The sequence below is a fragment of the Amblyomma americanum genome, chromosome 10 (genome assembly GCF_052857255.1).
Source record: "Amblyomma americanum isolate KBUSLIRL-KWMA chromosome 10, ASM5285725v1, whole genome shotgun sequence".
In the NCBI taxonomy this organism is placed as follows: Eukaryota; Metazoa; Arthropoda; class Arachnida; order Ixodida; family Ixodidae; genus Amblyomma; species Amblyomma americanum.
This window is the reverse complement of record NC_135506.1, coordinates 125,183,206-125,206,695: the sequence shown is the minus strand read 5'-3', so window position 1 is coordinate 125,206,695 and position 23,490 is coordinate 125,183,206. Positions and strand designations below refer to the sequence as shown.

Below are 23,490 nucleotides of genomic sequence, written 5' to 3'. Positions count from 1 at the left end.
CTCATTCATCAACATATTGCAAAAGAGAATGCCTCTCTAGACAAGTGATCTTATATTACTTTTAACCTCTTAACTCTCTTACATAAAGTGCATAGCCACGTCCCTTTGTTTACCCGGCCGAATGCCCATTGTCCATCCTTTACCTACATCTTGTTGTTTTCATTCTCTCATTTTATCCTTTTATCCGGCCCTTTACACAGCCCCTGATGTTGACTAAGCCGACAGCTTGCCTCGAGACTACTTATGTGTGTGCACCTTTCGAATAAAGATTAGTTGTGAGTCAGCGCCTGTGTTGTACGTGCCTCTTCTCGTCCTTTGTTTGCGCTCTTTCCTTTTAAGCAATGTTAAGCCAACTAGCCCGCAACAACACCCTTACTTACCAACGTATATTTGCTGACGTGTACATAAAGTGACATTTTCGAGCGTGCTATTAGGCTCCCGTTCACGGCTGAGCGGCGTTCCTCGACGTCGTTGGTGCAACCGAGCGCAGAGCGCAGCGGAGGATGAAAGACGTTGACCTCGAACAGAGTGCGAGAAGAAAAGCGGTGGCGAAGGGTCGGCAATAGAGAAAAGTCAGGTTGCGCGGCAGCGACCCGTGGTACCAGAGTAGCGCACGTCGTCGTCTGCTGGCCGATGTCGCCATTGGTAAGGTATATATCGCTTGCCTGAGAGGGTACCAGAGTAGCGCGTGCTGTAAATGCGATGGCCATTCATCCAAAGCGAGGCTACTCGGCGGCGGAACGCTGTGCACACTGGCCAAGTCGAAACCCAGAGCCGCCCACTATTGGAATTACATGTTCCGTATGCGGTCACCTGCGTTTCTAGTAGTCCAGCAGCTGAGCTTATAAAGCGCATTAACGAGAAGCGCAACCCCATTGGCTAGTTGATTTTACCCGCTCACGGTTCTCTTTTCCGCATTTCCTTGTCTCATTCACTGCTGCATTTAATCCCTTCTATCTCTGCCAGCCGTAGAACACATTCTCGATCAACAGCTCCAGCTTCCGTGGCCTGTGCACATTTTTACCTCGTTTGTGCTGCATATGATGCATTATTTCCACCCACATGACACTGTATGTACCGCTTCGACTTGATAAATTAGTCCAGATCCGAAATTTACTAACTGACGTATTGAAATCTGACCTCTGCTTCACAAGTAATTTCAGATCAAATGCCAAATTGCTGGCTTAATTGCTGCCTGCGTAAACTAGCTATTGTCCTGGATCCTAAACTAGACTCTAAATCAAAACTTGACTCCTGCGTGTTGCAATAAGGCTTGCTTAGGGAGGTCGACGTGTCCCAATTTTTGCTGTAGTTAGTGTGGCTTCTTTGATTTTTCAACGAAGCAGCCTATTTTGATGGGGAAACAATCATATGAAAGTCTCTTGTAAGACCTGACCAGATCCTAGCGTCACCACGTTTATGGCAATAAAAGCAGAAGCGTAGAGGAAGAGAAGGAGGAACTTTTATTAGGTATAGTGTGCTTGCCTTCCTCAGTGGGTCCCCCAGTCCATGGTTGCATGCACCGCCGCGATCCGGCAGGCCCCCAGATATTGACATTGTCAATATTGCAATGTAAATATTGCAATGTTGACATTTTGCATGCGTTTCGCAATGACGCGGTGACGTCATCTTCGTGGGCGGTGTTAGCACTCGATTTATGAGAGCAGCCTTCAGCATATGCGCGCCACGTCTGTGACGAAACACACTCCTGCATTTATGCTATCAGCAGAACTGTGTGCAAGCAAGATTCGCTGAACCTTTCTTACTTAAACCAGCACTGCTGATGGAAATTCTAATCAACACGCAATGGCAACGCAACAGTTTCTTTGAACGAAGTACATATAGTTCGCTGAAGAAAAAAACGCAGCTTACGGCTAGCGCATGTACGGCGAAGCTCTAAAATTGCAAAATTTTAGTTCGTTTTGGTTTGGTTTATTTTGTTTTTTAGGGGTTTAACATCCCAAAGCAGCTCAGGCTATGAGAGACGTCGTAGTGAAGGGCTCCGGAAATTTCGACCAACTCCAGCTCTTTGACGTGCACTGACATCGCACAGTACACGGGCCTCTAGAATTTCGCCTTCATCGAAATTCGACTGCCGCGGCCGGAATCGAACCCGCGTCTTTCGGGCCGGTTTAGTTAGTTTCACAAGATAAACGGGGTAGAGAACTTTCACTCACCACGTCGAAAATCACGTCGTTGTCTTCTGATGTTTGGTGGACCTCGAACACGACTCCACTGTCGCTTTCAATGAAGACGTTGATTAGGCCAATTATATTGTCTTGTGCTCTATCAAACATGCCTTTATTGTCGACGTTGAACTGCGCAGGAAGAAAGAAGGCGACTGATGGACTATTTTTATAGGCTCTTGATCTGGTTCCACTTAAATTACAGTTAGTAACAGGAGCTTAATGAACCTTTTTTGTAAGCTCCTGTTATGAAAACGGAACCGACGTTCCAGACATAAAGCTGAGGAAATATGTGGATCAACGTTTCAGTTAAGCGAGCAAGGTTTAAGTGTGCATAAAGCTCCACGTAAATGTATCTGGAATATGCGTTCCACGTGCAAACTGTTCGCGAGTGTCGACATATTCGGCTGTTTCACTGCTCGGCGCCGCTGCATGGCTAGGCTGCCAAACCTTCCCTGTTGTTCAGCGTCCTCACTACGTGTTTTGGGCCCTGTGGACAGTTATGTGAAGGCATGTTTAGGCATGAGTGAATTGCATCAAGAGAACTCTTTGTAGGAAGCGCAGGTTTTCGTGTACGACATAGCTTGGCCATAGATATTCTGAGCAATCTCAGTGGTCGGTAATAAAGCTATTGTATGAAAGGGAGCTGCAGTGTTTACATTAACCTACATCTGCTCGCATTTGCATACGTGTGACAAGTGACTAATGTTCGGAGGACATATATTAGTGCTGAATTTCACACTCAGCTGCCGAATCATTAGCGACCACCACACGAGAGAAGAACTATTGCGGTTAGATGAATCGCCGTATACAATAATCAGCATTGTATTGTTTAGCGGTGTTATGGAGAGCTTATATTTAAAAATTGAGGTCAAGTTGGGAAAAACGTGCTTTGAATCATGTATTCCCCAGCGATCAGCTGTTTAAAACGTGGGTGTGTTTCCCAAGGTTATGGTTGCTGGGAACCATAAAGAAAATTCTCGACGAAAACAAACTTTCAGCTACAACGGCGCTTTGCAACTTTTCCTGCACTTTTATTTTTAAAAATGAATGCACATAGTTTTTAATGCGAAAGCATTATATGGTTATGTCGCGCAAGGAAAAAGTGTCTGCAATTTTTGTCGACGCGATTATGTTCTTCTGTTGAGGTAAATGTGCAAAATTTTGATTGTGTTAGGTAGTGCGTTAGTGGATCTTGAAATAGGAAAAGTTTTGGGGACGAATTGTAATTCATTAAATTGAAGCGATGAAATTAAAAGCTAAGTTTGAAGCACGTTTTTCGCGAGTGATTCGATAAAAATGTTGTAAATGAGTGAGAAGGGTTACTTGGTATAAAATAAAAGTAAAAAGTAAAATTAAAACAGAAAATTTAGACAGCTGAGAATTGAAAAGAAAAATAAAATTTTAAACAATAAAAATAAAAATTTTCAAAAGAACAACGCAGGGAGAAAAAGGGGAAAGAGAAAGGATTGTTCATTTTTGTACTTAAGCAATATTAACTGCAATCTTGTTATTTTTTGGTATAATCAGCGGCCGGAATGCAAAATAAACAAAGCAGTAAAGGCAGACCTTATCACAATCAGGCACAAGCAAAACCGAGCGCTTCTATCGGAGCAGACAAGTTTTTGCATGCTAATTACGATAAATATGTCGAGAATTGCACAACTCAGACGACGAAAATCTTCATCAGCTGCATGAATTATAAAACGGGCACTCAAAGCAAAGAGGTGCACGGCGTCAGCAATAAGCCTCCCACACAGACTTTATTAGCACTGAACTGTTCGTGTTCATATCTATGAATTTTTTTACATCGCTCGCTAACATCCATCGCCTATTTGGGCTACATCATGCAGCTGCGTTCTTTATCACGTGCTTTTCGTGACCTCAATGTACGTATTGGAATTAATATTGTTTAAAAGGCTCAAGGGCATACAACAGCAGCAGCAGCCTCACTCGTCTAGATTTCTCTTGGCTGAATGAAGGCAAAAAGCTCAACGGTAGGTACAACAACAGTTCGCATGGACCGTCATCAAGAGTTAAAAGTAGCCGCATCTACTTTCAGACCAATAAAGCACTCCACCGAACAGCAATGAAAGCTGGAAACCGGCAGCTGGTCACGTCACCGCCAGACAGGATGGCCTTTTCGAATTGAAGCTACCTTACGTTAGCGCACTCCACGTGACAGCAATGGAAACTGTCAGCTGACCAATTCACGCCCAGAGAGGATCGCCATTTCGCAGTGGAGCTGCCTTATTCTGCCCACGACAACTGACAGCAATGGATGCTGGCAAATGGCGACTGGTCACTTCAGCCCCAGACAGAATGGCCCTTTCCCAGCGGAGCTACCTTACGTTAGCGCACTCCACCTGACAGCCTTGGAAGCGGGTAACTTACAGCTGGCCACTTCACCCCCATACAAAATAGCCTTTTCACAGTAGAGCAACCTCACGTTAGCGCACTCCGCCTGACAGCGATGGAAGTTGGCAACTGGCAGTTCACCACTTCACACCCGGACAAAATGGCTTTTTGGCAGTGGAGCTGCCTGACGTTAGTGCACTCCACCTCACAGAAATAGCAACTGGCATCTGGCCACTTCACCCACGGGAATGGTGTCTTTTAGCGGTGGAGCTACCTGACATTTGCGCACTCCACCTAAAAGCAATGGAAGCTGGCAACTGGCAGCTGGCCACTTCAACCCCGGACAGGCTGGTGTTTTCGCACCGAAGCTATCTTACGTTAGCACACTCCACCTAACAGCAATGGAAGCTGCTCTGCAAGAACTTTCCGTTCATTTACGGGAAAAAGCCGAACGTGGTAAGCCCCGTGAGTCGGCGCAGCGATAGGTATCACTTCAAAATCGCTTCTGCTATGTTACTATTAAAACGCAGAATTAAACTTTGAGCGTTTGATTCTTTGCACGTATGAGCAGGGCCCTGTGGTAAAACAGTTCAAACACATCATGCACACTACACGCTCTATATCTGCTTAAAAAAAAAAGCAAGAAGTACGCTACACTTTGTCGAACTTCATTCTTTCGCGGAGAAATACAGCTCGCAGTTACGCTACGGCGCGCTCGCGCCTGCGCGGAGTGAGCGACGCATGCGCAGCAGCGTCGTTTGCGGCAGTCAAGGCGGTGGGAGGCGCCTGGAGCTGTCAGAGATGTTCCGAAGACATTTGACGTGGGCCATGTCGTGCTGGAAGCATACCTTTGGGCTGCAAAAGTCCTTCTGTCTTCCAAGGTACGTATACATTCAGAAGACCATTATTAGAGATCGCCTGACTTCAATGCTGTCGTGTGTAACGCAAGCCCTTCGCGCCAATTGAAGAAGTGCGCAGCTTCTGCTAATGAGAAAGCGAAAGTTTTCTCGTCTAAATTATGCTCGTGTTATAAAAACGCCTTGCTTCGAACGCCGGCGTACCCTGCAGGCATTGTAGAACGAACAGATTTTCGCTGGTGCAGGTCGCACGTCTCGCCTGTCGGCGCTGCGCTGCTCGCTAGCACAGACACGAAGGCGGAGAAATTCGCCGCCGCCGCCGCCGGCTGCCTGAGCCGGTCGGTTTCGAGAAGAGGGGCGCAGCGAGGATGCGCCATGCGGGAAATCGGAGACGTTAAGAGGGTCATTGTTTGGAATCCATAGCTCTTGGGCTATCGATCGTGCTTGGTTTGTGCTAGAGTCCCACCCAGCGCGTCTCCCTACCAAGCTACAGAGCGAACGGCGGTCGTCTTTACCGCGCCGCCTCAGCACGTCGCTTGTTCTTTTTCGCGTATATGAATCCTTCTCTTTATTCGGCAGGTAGCCTAGCTGCAAAGCAATGCTCTTAAACAGCCAGCTGGAGATTCAATTTTTTTAGACTGGTGGACCTTAATCCTTGATTGTGTCGAGATTTTCTGTAACGCGTTTTGGGTTGAAATTGGAAGCTGGAAGAGTGTGGTATGAACTGACATTTTTTTCAACCACGAAATTATACATAGAGTGATTTGTCCCGTGCACTTGTGTTTTCCGTATCCGGGTATTTCGCGTTTCCAAAAAATATAAATGTGGTTTGGACCTAGAGCACATATTGCAGATGCATTAGCAAATGCAAATGCAGTTCATTTTATGATTCTTATTTTTCATTAGGTCTTATACACATAGAAACATAATGTTCCTTTTTTAAAATAGCGTATCTCCTCCATACACTGCGCAATTTGATGGTGATTCCTTAATTGTTACTGTGTAACAGTTTTGAAGAGCTGATGACAGTTTCTTGTCTTTGTAGCAGCCGTAACGTTTAGGGTGCGATCCTTTTTACGGAGCCGCCGCGGTGGCTGAGTGGTTATGGCGCTCGGCTGCTGGCCCGAAAGACGCGGGTTCGATCCCGGCCGTGGCGGTCGAATTTCGATGGAGGCGAAATTCTAGAGGCCCGTGTACTGTGCGATGTCAGTGCACGTTAAAGAACCCCAGGTGGTCGAAATTTCCGGAGCCCTTCACTACGGCGTCTCTCATAGCCTGAGTCGCTTTGGGACGTTAAACCCCCATAAACCAAAACAAACCTTTTTACGGACCTCTGCTTTAGTTTTCTTTTTTTTCTAGCTCCAATTTACTTTTGGGTTAAGTTTGTCAAGTCTTGAGTTATTGTGATGAATGGATTTGTGCAGGTTGTATTTGGGCACTAGTGTCAAAGCCCAAGTGTAGCTCTTATTGCCTTAAACGAAAAATTCATATGATCGCTAAGGAATCGAAAGGATCACTAAAGTGTCCACTGCCCTGCAAGTTTGATACAATATGCTGGATTCCATTGCAATGGTATGTGTTTTGCTGCTGTAAGGAGCCAGTGCTAGAAGGAATAGTGCTTTCTGTAAGCATGGATTCAATCGTTTCCTTCCTGCATTCATCGAATGCACTAACTCATTCAGTTTTCGCAGTGCAAAGTGTGTCTGCGGTTATTGCTTGTGTAGGACATTGTTACTTTTTCTAAAAATATGGACAAACGAGGTTCGTCGCTAATGTCAGCCTTGTATGCAGATTCCTATGGAGGCATCACTGCGGACGGGATTAAAAGGACACGGAGGAGAAATTGAAGTTGGCTTGTATCGATAAAATAGCAGCTCCTGATCACAAAAACGCCACTCTTACTGAAAACAAAGCTCTTGTAATAGCAAGAACCAAAATACAGGTGTCGCCGCCACAGGCCAATCTCGCAAGTACAAGCGTGATGACTTCCTAGGACAAGAGGCGCCACCTTGGAGGAATTTTCCTTACTTCATGGAAGTCACGAATCTCTGAGGCTGGCAAAGGAAGGTTGCGCACTGCACCGGTAGCCGCGAGAAATCACGGAGTCTGCATTTACGTCACGTATCACGTCACTCCGTTCTGTGACGTCATAAGAGTTCTCCGTGTCGTCATAAGAGTTCTCGAGTTTAAATCACAGTGGCGGGAAAAACTTTCTCAACTTCGAATCCAAATTTCTTTGAAATAAATGCATCTTTCGCGCCCGGAAAAGCGGCAACAAAGCCATGAAATGCCGAACTATCAGATTTTGCTAACAAAAAAAAATGATAGAGTTCTCCTCAGTGTCCTTTTAGCATTGTTACTTGGTGTAGCTGGTTCTCGGAAGTGGTAATGTATCTGCCGAGGTATTGTTTGGAATGTTTGGTATCAGGAGCCTCAATATTATGGATGGCTTCCACGTGATATCAGTGGCACCATGCTTGGCTCCCATGAAGCTTTCACAGTGCAGTTGGGAGCACACAGATTAGACGAAAGAACATGCCTTTGCCACTCTTTTGGCCCACCGTTATAGTAGTCAGTGTGTCGCAGGTACAAGGCATGCACTGTGAAGTAGGATGGCTGCATTTTTGCAGAGCTTACTACACATTTTGAGGAACCCCACTGGATAGAAATTAATGCGAAACTCTGTACAGCAGCATGTCTTATGGGCCAATGTTGATTTAACATGAAGAAAAATATTAACCATTTTGGCGAGAGACCACGCACTGCTTACGCAATCTTGCACTGTTAAGGAGCACAGCGGCAGTACAGTGAAGAAAATTATATTGGAGTAAGTTAGGGGAGGAGAAGTGCAGTGTAGATGCGTGCAGGACCACTGATACTCATCGAAATGCCTGCCTTGTACTTATTGTGTAGTAGATTGTGAACCATGTGCGTGGCATTTTTAAAGGCTGCCTTCTGTAATATTTGCTACAGAATTCTTAGAGAGTAGAGACATTTCCGGCTGAAATTTGCTGTCATGACTTGGGATGTTCTAACTTGACTGGTAATTCCACGAAAATTAAGTAGTTCGAAATATTTTTTGTTTGACGTTTTCTTGGTGTGTTTGTCTTTTTAGTAGTGCGTTGCTTTTTAGGTGAATTTAAATATCTGTGTGCATGTCTGTCTACATGTCTGCTTGATTTTCACATGGAGTTTCAGGTGCATATCAGTTTTCATGATTGCTTTTTTTGGGGATGCCTTACCATTGCTCTGTTGCTCATTGTAGTCAACAAAAAAAGATGCATAAGTATGGCAGTAAATAATTATATTCGCATCTCTTATAGCCTGAGTCGCTTTGGGACTTTAAACCCACATAAACCTAACATATTCATATTCACTGTTAATGATTTGTTTGTCTTGAGGGGAGGGGTAATTTAAATTATGAACTATTACTTTGAAGTAATGCCTCCCTGAGAACAGATAGAGTGCTGCACATAGTATAAACGAGCATGGGTGCAGAGATTCTGTTGCGTGCTTCCTCCTTTTTAATATTGCTTAAGGCATCAGCGTCCGTGTATGACCACTTGTATTCTTCTAAACTGTTATCTAAAAAATAGTTGCAATTTTTTCTGTCATTCGGTTCCGGTTTCAAATGGCGTAACAATAGCTGTCACATCTATGTTTAATATAGTTAACTTGTGAAATAAAAAGCAATATAATCGCTGCATCTTAATTTGTTGTCATTCTAGTTGTCGAGGCAGGCTGACTTTAGCATCATATTGAATGAAATGAGGCACGGATTGTTGCTGTTTTTAGTGCCTCATGTGATATATCCTAAGCACCTGTTGAAACCGTAACATCATTAGAGAAAAATTTATTTATCGGTTATTTTTCAGCCTTAAGACAAAATGCAGTTACCCGCATGCACTAATGCAGAACCGTATGCAGAAACAAATTAGAAAGAATTGTTTAAGCTACCTTTAGTACTAAAACGTTTGCTTTGCTGTGGCAGCAACAATCATTCTTCCTTAATCTAGCATCAATTTTATGAAGGCCATGTTTTCGTGCTATCATCTTGTATGCAGTCATTGTTTCAAAAGTAACATGTGCTGTTTCTATTCATTTCATTTTATCTTCCCATATTTTTCCGCTCCATGTTTGGCTGGCAGATAATGTAGCACTTCCCCTTCAGACTCCTAGTAATGCAGACACTTGACATAGTTGATGAAACACATTTGAAAACAGTGAAGAAACACGGGATAATGTAGAGAGCAGAAAGAATAAGTGCAGCCTTGCCAGCTACTTCTGTTGGAAAGCCTTCCAACTAAGCCTTCCAACTAAGCCTTCCAATCAAAAACGGTTTGTGAACATTATTATGGCTGGCCAATAGAATTACATGCACAAATGATACACATTTTCTGCCCTCCACCTACAGTGCAGAATATGAAGGTGCAGTGTTTGGCATGACATGCTGCTTTTTGGCTTACTGACAGTTGACAAATGCACAAAAACCAGACAATTTGCAGAGCACCATGGTAAAAACATTCACTTTACACTTATTTGGTACCCTTTTACATTATATGACATTGCGAACTCTCTCAGTGTGCATATTGCCGTGGTCGGCCAGACAAAAGGCTGTTTAATGCGGCCAGAACACTGCACCTGACCATTCCCCGCACTATGATCAGGTGTTACATAGAAAACTAATTTTCAAAAATACGATTTTTGAGGTAAAAACATGGCTTTCACAGCGTAGTACTTCCAACAGTGGCACACCAAAAAAGTGGTGATTGATCTTGGGTAGTAAGCTGGTTAATTAATTGCTAATAATTAACTTTTTAATTACTTGGCTGTTTCGACTACTTACGTGCACTGGATGGGTTTCTTTGCCTGCATGCTATTAAACTGCGCATGTATTTTGGCACGATGTAACCAAATTTTGGGGGCCACAGCGCCGAGAGTAATCATGTCTTCGAAATTCTAAAAACTGATATGGCGGTCGCTAACGACTGGTTACAAATCTCTAATTGCAACCAGGTGCCTAACTCTAATAGTAAAAATTAATTGCTAAAAGTTAATTAACCACCTTACTAGTTAAAATGAATCACAGGTTTTCGGACGTCCGCGAACAGTGGCAAAACCATGCTGCAAAAAGCATATTTTTACCTCAAAAATCCTGTTTTTGAAAATTACTTGGTCTTCCCTATAACACCCGGTATAAAACACCTATGAATGTGTAATACCCATCCCATTTGTGGACAGACTGCGTCATGTGACCAAACTACTTTATCATGAAAGACTCGTGTAGCATTCTTCAATTCGTGACGTGTTCATCCTATTTTTCTTTCAGGCAGCGTTCACCAATAAACATCTTGGCCTGCATTTTGCACTGCTCTGCTGTATCGTGACATCTCCATTGGGAAAGTGAAATTTTCGTAACAACTGCCAAATACTGCCAAAATATTCACTAGCAAGTCAGCCCTTTATAACAACCCCAGAATGAAAGCACAGTCAGCTTTCATTACCAGACTAACTAACCACTGTTCCCTCACACATATGCTGACTTATTAGTTACAAAACAGTTGGAGAGCATGCAGCTTGGGCACATTAGGCAGTATTTCATGCAATGATCTGCATACAACTACTCAGCGCTTGTTTTGTCCCCTTTCTCTGTCCATCGTCCGTTCCCGCTGAATTTTACCGCCAAAATGAACTACATCCAACTCACCCAACTCACCATTCTTCTTATACAACTACTAATCGATGTAATTGACTATCCTGTTAGCTCTGAGAATGGTCTTGGCGGATAGCAAATAGACCAAGCTCATTTATAAAAATCGTGATAAGTGGTAGGTTTTCTTATTATTAATATCAGTTGTTTTTCTCTAACAATCTTGCCTTGTCTGCAGCATTAGTCCAAATAGGTGCACCGCATCGTGTCTGCTTCTGGGCCATGAAGAGAAGTTTGTTTTTCATCCCAGCCTTCCATATGTGTGTGTGGTGGAAGAAACTTTTAACCTCACCTGTCTCAAGCTTGGGATTCCCAAAGGTGATAGTGAGCTCGACTACATGGCTTACATTTGAATTCCTTTGCCTGTATGTTTTCCATAAAGGCAGTTGTTTCATCAATGCAAGAAAAGAGTATTAGATACGACACAAGGGCAGATTTATGGGCAGCGGAGGGGTTGCAGAGCAGTGTGGACGACAGGGATGAATCTAGAGTGTACACACATGATGCTGGGAGATGTTTCCACTGTGCTTCCTGTAGCGTTATTCTTAGTGAAATTAGAGTAGAGTATGACTCTTCAGTAGAAAAGTTCTTGCTTAGGGATATATGAGACACCTCCCGCCTTCTTGAAATTCACATGGCACATTGTCTTCAGTGTATGCAGAGGGACAGCTCTTGGAGTTTTTATATGTGCCCATGGCCTTTTCTAATCATGCAGTAATTTTGCATTTGCTCATGTTCTTACTGCTAAAGACATTTTTCCTCTGATTGGCAGTCTTTTTCAAGGCAAGGGCAGTATTATGCTTAAATGTGACTGCTCCAATTTTCTATTTTTTTGTGCATGAGTATGGAATATAGGAATAATTTATTTTAGGATCATTTGGAGGAACCTTTTTTCCAGCAGTGGAACATTTGGCTGGCAATAATGATGGTGAACTTAGAGGGGTGATTCATTTTTTACACATTACCTACTTGTTTTTTGATACTCAGCGTTGTTAAGGTTATATGCTGCAGTGTAATTATTGTGGTCGTTGTTGCTTTTTATTCATCCTGCACAACTAAGTCCTGGGACTTAGTTTTGCACTAAGTCCTAAGCACCTAACTAAATAATTGTGACACGTAAGTTAGCTTTCTGCTTGTGCCAATAAAACACTTCACAAATATGTCTGCACAGCACCTGGTGCAGCATCACGGTCGAAATGCGCAAGTATAGAGGATGAAGAAAAGGCAGTTTCTAACAAAGAATAGGAATTTTTTGAACGACCTTCCTGAGTGCCCTCACCGGCAGATTTAGTAGTACGGATCAAGTGGTGCTATTTTCAGGTAAATAAGAACTGCGAAAATGCAGAATATTGAATGCACTTTGTGTCAAGGGATGCTAAAAAGTCGGAAACCACACTTTTGAACATCCATTGTACACCAGTAAAGTTGACCAGGTAGTGAGTAGTTTGACCTTTTTTCTTAAGAAGAGTGATGCCCATTTAAATTCATGGCTTGCATATTGCCGCGAATATTTGCAGTGTATGTTCGTTTTTCAAATCTGCCGCCACACCACTTTATCGCTTTGTTTGCGACGCAAGACGCGACTAGATTTATCTCGATTGATCGCAGCCAGACAGAGCTGATTCTAAGTTGTTCCGGAATGTTCCAGTAACTTTGCACGCTTTATCTCGAAAGTTCGCTATCAGCTTTAAATTGAGCACGGCCGACAGCGCGGGCATTCTGTTCGACGACCACCGAGCACACTTGTCGCTTCGCCCCCGCCGAGTGATTCAGTTCATTTTGGGTGCAAGTCAGCCTAATAAACAATTTTCTTTTAGAAGACCCTTTCGTCCGTCTTCATCGCTGCTTCGACTGCCGTCACCACTACGTGACATCTGGTGGAGGTGCTGGGTAGCCTTCCATGTTCCGGACGCCCCCTTCAAGTCGTGAAGCCAGCCCTAAGTGCTTCGCACCCGAGGACGAACCAGCAGCTCAGCGAGCCAGCCGACGTCTCCAAGGAGAGGAGCCTAAATTCCGGAAACTGCCGGACCGCACTAGACAGCGAAAAGACGCTGCTACGAGGACCGCAACCTCGCCGAAGATGTCGTCACCGATCATACCACAGCAGCGGCGGGTGCCGCCAACTTTCAATGGATCCCTAGGCGAAGACCCTGAATAATCTTTGGATCAATTTGAGCGCGCGGCGTCATTCAACAAGTGGAATGATGCGGCACAAATAGAACACGTGTTCTTCTAACTGGATGACTCCGCATGCACGAGGTACGAAAACTACGAGTCGTCCCTTACGACATGGGAGCTATTCAAGAGAGAACTATTGAAGGTATTCACCAGTGTCGTGAGGAAAGAAAAAGCCGAACGACTCATCGAGTCCAGGATCCAGCTTCCGAATGAGCTCGTCCGCAGTTACGTCGAGGAGATGAAGCGCCTATTTCGCCGCGCCGACCCTGGGATGACCGAGGGAAAGAAAGTTCCGTTTTTAATGCGCGGCGTAAAAGAACAACTCTTTGGCAGCCTCGTCCGCCAGCCGCCAAAAAAATTAGAGGAATTCATGCAAGAAGCCTGCATGATTGAGAAGACCCTCGACGTACGAGCTCGGCAGTACAATCGCTATTCGCCTGCCTGTGCAATCCGTTCGGACACGCCGGCCACCACCAGCGACACCTTGCGGGAAGTTATCCGCGAAATCGCCCGAGAGGAGCTACGCCGATTACTGCCGTCCTCCCCACAGCCACACGCAGCGACTCTGATGGATGTGGTACGGGAAGAAGTGCAGCAGGCACTTGGCACCCCGACGGCCACAGAACCCCAGACCATGACCAACGCCGCTGCAGTAAGGACTGCTCAGCCCCAACGACAATCCACACGTCCTCCTCAAGATGAGCCACTTGTTCCACAAAGCCGCCTCCCAACCCCCGCCCGCCCAGCCTATGACCGACGCTCAAGCCCCAGGAAATGCGACGCCTAGAGGACTTCCGACAACCCGCCGTTGTGCTTCCATTGCGGTGAGGCCGGCCATATCCTTCGTCACTGCCCGTACCGACGTATCGCTCTTCGAGGATTTGCCGATAACGCCCTGCTACCACGCTTCCGACAACGTGCGCAGGAAATCAACGAGTACCTGCGTCGAGAAGAGTACACGCCGAACCGCTTTTCGCGCTCACCATCGCCGTCAACCTCGCGCTTTGCGTCGCCACGCCGCAGCTACGCAGCCGCGGTACAAGGAAGGTCTCCCAGCCCCGTAGGGGAAACTGAATGCAGCAACCTCTGGCGGTGAAGTTGCTCACGAGCAAAATGCCGAAGATCCTCCACCGACCACGCCCCATGAAGACGCTGCACCTGCGACGCCGCATGAAGAACGAACACTCGCTGCACCGACGCCGCACACAATGAGAACCCCGACCACGACGCAGGCTGCCTTAAAAACGATGCCGCCACCCTGAAGAGCTTCGACCACACGCCCCACCCGCGACTCGCATACGCGACGAAGCCGTGACCCGACGCCGAGAGCGACATGCAATGCAAGAGCCAGGACCTCCGACTTAGAAGTGACTATCGACGGCCAGAAAGTTACCGCTCTAGTCGACACAGGAGCCGATTACTCGGCGATGAATGAAACATTCGCTGCGCAGCTGAGAAAAGTCACAACGGCTTGGGACGGCCCACAAATTCGTACCGCAATGGGCCACCTCATTATGCAATTAGGACGACGCACAGGGCGAATGACGGACAAAGGACATACCTATCCTGCGCCTTTGTTGTGCTACCGCAATGCTCCCGCGAAGTGATCTTGGGTATGGATTTCCTTAATGAGCATCAGGCAATCATCGACCTGCGATCCAAGCTGATCACGCTTTCGACGGATGAAGCGATCGTTTCGATTAAATTTCGGCAAAATCGGGTTGCCCTGAGTGTCTTGGAGGAACAACTAAGCGTCCCACCCCGTTCAAGCGTTATCGTGACCGTAGGCGCCACGAAAGCCATTAACGCTGAAGCCATCACCGAGGGCAACATTCAGTTGCTTCTAGACCGAGGAATCAGCATCGCAAGAGGCATCGCATATTTCCGCAATGGCCAGGCCGAAGTACTGCTAACTTCAGCGAAGAATACCGACACATTAACAGGGGAACGACGATTGCTTTCATCGACGAAATATCCGACGTACGAGACTCCTTCACCCTCTCCGACCCCTCTGCAGAAGATTCGCCTGACCAAGAGAACTCGCCCACTTTCGACATCAACCCAGCCGTGCACCGGAACAAACAAGACCAGATCCGCCATCTGCTTCAAAGCTACAGTGAGTGTTTTTCGACATCGCCGAAGGTGCGACAAACGCGAATTGCCAAGCATCGCATTATAACGGACCAACACGTCCGACCTCTCCGTCAAAGCGCCTACCGTGTGTCACCGAGAGAACGACAAACCATCCGGGACCAAGTCGAAGCAATGCTTCGCGACGACGTCATCCAGCCTTCAAACAGCCCATGGGCGGCACCGGTTGTTCTAGTGAGAAAGAAAGACGGCGCACTTCGATTCTGCGTGGATTACCGCCGCTTGAACAACATAACAAAGAAGGACGTCTACACCCTCCCCCGCATCGACGACACACTGGACCGCCTCTGCAACGCCAAATATTTCTCATCGATGGACCTCAAGAGCGGCTACTGGCAAATTGAGATCGACGAAAAAGATCTCGAGAAGACAGCATTCATCGCTCCGGATGGGCTGTTTGAGTTCAAGGTGATGCCATTTGGTCTCTGTTCCGCACAAGAGGCGTTTCAGCGAGTAATGAATACAGTGCTGGTAGGCCTGAAGTGGCAAATTTGTCTGGTATATTTAGATGACGTCGTTGTCTTCGCCTCGAACTTTGAAGAGCACCTCAAAAGACTTCGAACAGTACTAGACGCCATCAAGTCGTCTGGCCTAACAGAGAGGCAGAGAAGTGCCACTTTGCCTGCGAAGAGCTACTGTTTCTAGGCCACATCGTTAGAAAGGAGGGAGTACGCCCGGCCCAGCAGAAAACAGCTGCTTTGAACAGTTTCCACCGCCGGCCGATAAGAAAGCAGTGCGCAGATTTCTCGGACTGTGCGCATATTACCGACGATTTGTGAAAAACTTCTCGCGCATCGCCGTGCTCCTGACCCAACTGACGAAAACAGACGTGCTGTTTAAATGGGAAGCGCCGCAAGCAGAAGCCTTCAAGGAACATCAGCGTCGTTTACAGTCCCCACAGATCCTCGCGCATTTTGATGAAAACTCCGATATTGAAGTTCATACCGACGCAAGCAGCGTGGACCTAGGTGCAGTTCTCGTTCAAAAAAGCGACGGGCTGGAGAAGGTCATCGCATACGCTAGCCGTTCCCTTTCCAAGGCCGAGGCAAACTATTCAGCAAATGAGAAGGAGTGCCTTGCCATTATCTGGGCCACGTCAAAATTCCGCCCCTACCTGTACGGACGACCATTCAAGGTGGTCAGCGATCACCACGCGCTGTACTGGCTCGCCAATTTGAAGGAGCCCTCTGGCCGACTCCCTCGATGGAGTCTGCGTCTCCAGGAGTTTGACGTCACCGTCGTTTACAAGTCCGGACACAAGCACTCTGACGCCGATAGCCTCTCACGATCTCACGAGCCCCTGTAGACACACCACACCGGGCGACGATGACGACGTCTTCCTGGGACCCATCAGCCCCAGCTCTTTTGCCTAGCCGCAACGCTCGGACCCCCACCTAAAATGCCTCATCGAGTACCTGGAAGGCAAGGTTTCTTCACCCCCAACTTCATTTAAGCGAGGACTGTCTTCCTTCTGTGTGCAGAACGAGGTCCTCGTGAGGAAGAACTTTGCAGCGAGCAAAACAGCATACCTCCTTGTTGTACCTGCTTGTCTCCGCGAAGACGTTCTACAGGCTTCACACGACGAGCCGACAGCTGGACATCTCGGGTTTACTCGCACCCTCTGCCGCTTTCAAAACAAGTATTACTGGCCCCGAATGTCTGCCGATGTCGTATACTATGTGAAATCCTGCCGAGATTGTCAGCGACGAAAGACCCCTCCCACACGACCAGCAGGATTTCTGAACTCCACCGAACCTCCCTCATGACCCTTTCAGCAGATTGGCAAGGACTCGCTTGGCACTTTTCCAACGTCAACATCTGGAAATAAGTGGATCATCATAGCGACCGACTACCTGACCCGCTACGCCGAGGCGAAAGCCCTACTAAACGGAACAGCAGCAGAAGTCGCCAAATTTTTCGTGGAATGCATTCTTCTTCGACACGGCGCCCCCGATGTGCTCATCACGGACAGAGGAACAGCATTTACGGCGGAATTAACGCAATCCATCCTGCGTTACAGCCAAACCAGCCAGCGGAAGACAACTGCATACCATCCGCAGACCAACGGACTGACCGAGCGCCTGAACAAAACCATCGCCGATATGCTCGTCATGTATGTCGATGCCGAACACAAAACCTGGGATGTCATCCTGCCTTCCGTCGTCTTCGCCTACAACACTGCACTGTAGGAGACCACCCAGATGACGCCTTTTAGGTTCGTCCATGGCAGGGAGGCCACGACTACGCTAGACGTCATGCTGCCCAACGTTACAAAAGAAGAGAACGTCGACGTTGCCGCCCACCTTCAACGCGCAGAAGGAGCTCGAAGGCTTGCCCGATTACTGATCAAAGATCAGCAGCGGTCCGACGCCAGACGCTACAACCTACGGAGACGCAACGCGGAATACAAGCCAGGAGACCAAGTCTGGGTGTGGACGCCCATTCGCCGCCGTGTATTGAGTGAAAAGCTTTTGCGCCGCTATTTCGGCTCACACAAGGTTCTTCGTCGGCTATGTGAACTGGATTATGAAGTCATCCCTGACGCAATGTCTGCATTCCAGCGACGCCGCGTACAACCAGAAGTTGTCCTTGTAGTCCGTCTGAAGCCGTATTATGCGCGCTAAGGGCCGCTGCATTTCCATGCTCTATTTTCGCAAGATCCGTTTTTTTCTCTTACTAGTCGCATTATTTGTTTTAATCCATCGGATCGATGCTTCTTTTGAGAGGGCAGTAATGCCGCGAATATTTGCAGTGTTTGTTCGTTTTTCAAATTTGCCGCCACACCACTTTATCGCTTTGTTTGCGACGCAAGACGCGACTAGATTTATCTCGATTGATCGCAGCCAGGCAGAGCTGATTCTACGTTGTTCTGGAATTTTCCAGTAACTTTGCACGCTTTATCTCGAAAATTCACTATCAGCATTAAAATTGAGCACGGCCGACAACGCGGGCATTCTGTTCGACGACCGCCGAGCACGCTTGTCGTTTCGCCGCCGCCGAGTGACTCAATCTATTTTGGGTGCAAGTCAGCCCAATAAACAGTTTTTTTCAGAACTTCATCGCTGCTTCGACTGCCGTCACCACTACGTGAAAATATTAGTGATGCCCCAAGACTTTTGCGGGTCAGAATATTTTTGGTGCTTACATTGACATCAGCATTGCTCAACTGAGACACCTGCTGTTCATTTTGCAGTGTGTTGAAAGTATATTGCTTTTTGAGATGACTGGTTTGCCCAATGTAAAAATATCTACAACTAAGAGCACTGTTGTCAGTGTGGTCACTGTTCATCCATCAAACCTGAAAACATGGTTTGCACTATGGATGTACTTTGTGACTTCATCTAGAAAGGGTACACAGGTAGGGTCATTAGTAGGGAGCTCTGGAGGCTCTGCTCTTTCTACCCCTTTTCTTCTCTTTGATGTTAGTGGATGCAGCGCTACAGCGTGTTTTTTTCTATTGTGGTAGTTAACATGAATGGATACACTTTTTCGTGCAAAATATCATGTCCTCTGTAGCGGCTGTCACAAACAATACAAAGTGATTCTTTCCAAAGCATTGTGCTACTGTCAGTTTTTCTATAGGTGCTCTGGTAGTTGCAGGTTATGTTTAGGGCATTTTTCACAGTCAAGAGCTAAAACTCATTGCATTTCTGTGCATTACCTGCAGTACTGAGAAGTTTCCTTCTTTATATAGGTTTTCTGATTTTTTGAACTGTTTTTCAACCTTCGCGGATTGTTCATAGTTTGTTATTGCTCTGTAATCCTCAAAATAGGAGCTTGTCTTTAAAATGTTTTTATGAACATCTGTCATACCTGCCGCGGTGGCTCAGAGGTTAGGGCGCTTGGCCACTGAGCAGGAGCACCCAGGTTCGAATCCGACCGCGGCGGCAGCGTCTCGACCGTGGCGAAAAGAAAAGGTGCCCGTGTGCTCTGCGATGTCAGTGCACATTTAAAATCCCCAGGTGGTCCAAAGTATACCAGAGCCCTCCACTACGGCACCTCTTTCTTCCTTTCTTCTCTCAGTTCGTCATCCCTTCTCTTACAGCACTTTTCAGCTGTGCCCAGATGTGTGACAGATACTGCGCCATCCTGCAGCTGTGCAGATTGGATGTTGTGTTTTAAAAAATCCCAGAGATTCTCATGGCCTTGTACAAATAGTCTAAATGCTATATATATTTATATATATATATATATATATATATATATATATATATATATATATATATATATATATATATATATATTGTACTATTGTATTCATGTGTACACATAAATTTGTTGCGCGCTGAGACAAATGAAAGTAGAGGCTTACATGTTGCCATTGCAATCATTTTTTGCAGTATCCTTGAACAAGTTTTTTGAAGCTTCCGGGACTACTGCCAGAAGTTCGGAGACCAGACAGCTTACTAAGCAGGTGAGGATAAGCAGGGATAAGGATAGCCTGCATGACATAAAAAAAGTAGTGCAAGCCTCAACTCTGCACAATTTTTAGCTACTATCAGTGTCAGCCTTACTGTCTCACAATGCGGGACAAAGGCGTCTCCCATATCGCTCCAATTGTCATGCTCTGCGCCATCTACAGCCACTTAGTTTTCGCGAACTTTCTAATCCCTACCAGCCACCTGCCTGATGCCCCCTGCTGCACTTTCCTTCTCTTGAAAAGCACTCAATTACCTTAAAAGGGACCTCTATTTGTTTATGTCATTTTCTCAAAAAGTCAAATTGGGCTCTTGTCAATTTTGTGAATGTATTGCAGCTACCTGATGTTAGTGCACTCCACCTAACAGCAATGGAAGCTGGCAATTGGCAGCTGGCCACTTCACACACAGGCAGGATGACCTTTTCGCATTGAGCCTTCCTTACGTTAGCGCACTCCACCTAATTGCAATGAAATATGGCAACTGGAAGCTAGCCAGTTCACACCGAGACAGAATGAACTTTTCGCATTGAAGCTACCATACGTTAGCGCACTCCACCTGACAGCAATGGAAGCATGCAACTGGCAGCTGGCCACTTCACACCTAGACAGGATGACCTTTTCGCAGTGGAGCTACCTGACTTCAATGCACTCCACCTGACAGCAATGGAAGCTGGCATCTGGCAGCAGCCGACTTATCCCCGAGACAGTATGGCCTTTTCGAATTGAAGCTACCTTACGTTAGCGCACTCCACGTGACAGCAATGGAAGCTGGAAAATGGCAGCTGGCCACTTCACAACCAGGCAGAAGGCCCTTTTCGCATTGAAGCTACCTGACTTCTGCCCACTCCACCTGACAGCAATGGAAGCTGGCAACTGGCAGCTGGCCACATTACCCCCAGACAGGATGGCCTTTTCGAACTGAAGCTGCCATAGGTTAGCGCACTCTACCTGACAGCAATGGAAGCTGGCAACTGGCAGCTGGCCACTTCACCTCCAGACCAGATAGCCTTTTCGCATTGAACCGACCTTACATTAGCGCACTCAACATAACAGCAACGGAATATGGCAACTGGAATCTGGCCCCTTCACATTGAGACAGGATGCCCTTTTCGAAGTGGAGCCACTTGACTACAGCACATTCACCTAATAGCAATGGAAGCTGGCAACTGGCTGCTGCCGACTTCATCCCCATATAGGATGACCTTTTCGCATTGAAGCTACCTTTAGCGCACTCCACCTGACAGCAATGGAAGCATGCAACTGGCAGCTGGCCACTTCACACCCATAGAGGATGACCTTTTCGCAGTGGAGCTACGTTACTTCAGCGCACTCCACCTGACAGCAATAGAAGCTGGCAACTGGGAGCTGGCCACATCACCCCCAGACAGGATGTCCTTTTCAAATTGAGGCTACCTGACTTCAGCACACTCAAACTAACAGCAATGGAAGCTGGCAACTGGGAGCAGGCCACTTCACACCCATACAGGATGACCTTTCGCAGTGGAGCTATGTTACTTCAGCGCACTCCACCTGACAGCAATGGAAGCTGGCAACTGGGAGCTGGCCACATCACCCCCAGACAGTATGTCCTTTTCGAATTAAGGCTACCTGATTTGAGCACACTCCACCTAACAGCAATGGAAGCTGGCAACTGGCAGCTGGCCACTTACCACCCAGACATGATGACATTTTCGCAGTTGAGCTACCTCACTTCAGCGCACTCTACCTAACAGCAATGGAAGCTGGCAACTGGCAGCTGGACACTTCACACCCAGACAGGATGGCCTTTTCACATTGAAGCTACCTTACTATAGCGCACTCCAGCTAACAGCAATTCAAGCTGGCAACTGGCCACTTTAAACCCAGACAGGATGGCGATCACTATGATCTGAGCACTACCTTTACTGCCACACACAGCACAGCCCCCGTCGCACTGTCGCACACACCAACTGGGACGCTTTTCGGTACGTCTGGCCTCAGCGACCTCCGAGCCTCATAAACGACATCGACACATGAAGATAGACACTGCTCCGCGACGCCGCCAACGCCACCTCCATGGCCACCCAGGAGGAGGATGGTCCCACCCCGACGCCAAATTCATGCACATATGGGAGACCCAGCGCAGCCTCCACGCTAGCTGGCTCCAACAACACAGCCGCCCTCACAAGCTTCACCTCGCTCCCCTCGAACGAGAGATCGAAGTCTACTCTGCCAAACTCATACAGGAGCAATGGCACCAAACTTGCGACGGTCTCAACGGGCAGTTGGAATGCAAGAACACGTGGCTTATGTTCAAGCACTTGCTTGATCTGACACACACCAAATCTGCACCCTACAAGAACCACAACCTCGTCATACACGCGTTTCAAGGCACCAACGAAGAACTCCTTTTTACCTTGAAAGACAAATACATCAACACCTCTACAGAGATACCCATCCCCTCGGAATACACGGGATCTAAGAAACCAAACATGAAAAGAGACATCATGGCATCGGAAGTCCGCGCCACCCTGAACCACATCAAGGCTACTGCGGCCGCCAGCGACGACCGCATCACAAATAAGATGCTATGCAACAACGACAACCATTCACTGAAAGCACTTGCTGACCTTTTCAATCACCCCTGGCATGAAGGTCGCCTTTCAGACTCCTGGAAGCATGCCAAGGTAATCTTCATATCCAAACCAGGCAAACGACTCGAGGTGGGCAACCTCCGGCTCATCTCGCTCATGTCTTCCCTGGGGAAGGTTATGAAGCACATAATTCTACACAGACTTCACACCCACGTAGACAAGGAGGGCCTCCTCCGCCCACCATGATTGGTTTCTGGGCTGGTCTGTCCACCCAGGACATCTTGTGGCAGATACGACACGACATATTCGGCCCGGGTCCTAACCGGGCCACATGCACCATTCTCGGCCTCGACGTCAGTAAGGCATTCAACAACGTGCCACACGCATCTATACTGACCAACCTCTGCCAGATGAATGTAGGCACGCGCACGTTAAACTATATTGCCAACATTCTCCACAACCGCACGGCAGAACTCCACATTAGAGATCTCTGCAGCGACAAAATGACCATGGGCACCCGGGGGACACCACAGGGAGCAGTCCTGTCCCTGTTCCCCTATAACATCACTATACGAGGCCTCGACCACACGGTAAGCTTAGTGTGGGTACCTGCGCACGCGGGAAACCCTGGGAACGAAGTGGTCGACCGTTTAGCCCGAGGCCTAGCCAACCGGGCAGCCGACCCTCAAACCCCGATGGTCTAGCCGAGGCCCTTCTTTCCTATGCGGAAATCACCAACTTCTCTACGAGGAGACAAGACGCGTGTACCCGCCTCCCCACCCCGACCTCGACCTAGCGCAAGCCACCATACTTCGAAAACTGCAGACCAATTCGAATCTCGGTCATTCTAGGCTGTACCTCATCACTGACGGGGAATATGATCCCATCTGTCCTAATTGCGACCACGGAGTGTTTTCCCCTCAGCAACCACATCCTCTGGGGGTGCGAGGGAAACCCGCCACCACAAACATTACTTCCAGCTCCCTCCTTGGAGGGTTGGATCAAACTTCTTGCAAAACCAGACAAGAAGACAACTCGCACTCGTATCGTGGGCTCA

The 23,490-nt window shown here is 47.3% G+C and overlaps 1 protein-coding gene across 1 annotated transcript in view; it reads right to left on the bottom strand.

Annotated features, from left to right (window-relative positions):
* The window catches only part of LOC144108690 (uncharacterized), a 344,153-nt gene that overhangs the window by 87,585 nt on the left and 233,078 nt on the right, over positions 1-23,490 (bottom strand). Inside the window, exon 5 of the mRNA XM_077641861.1 lies at positions 2,178-2,318. Coding sequence (XP_077497987.1) covers positions 2,178-2,318 — 141 coding nt within the window. The remainder of the gene's footprint in view (positions 1-2,177; positions 2,319-23,490) is intronic.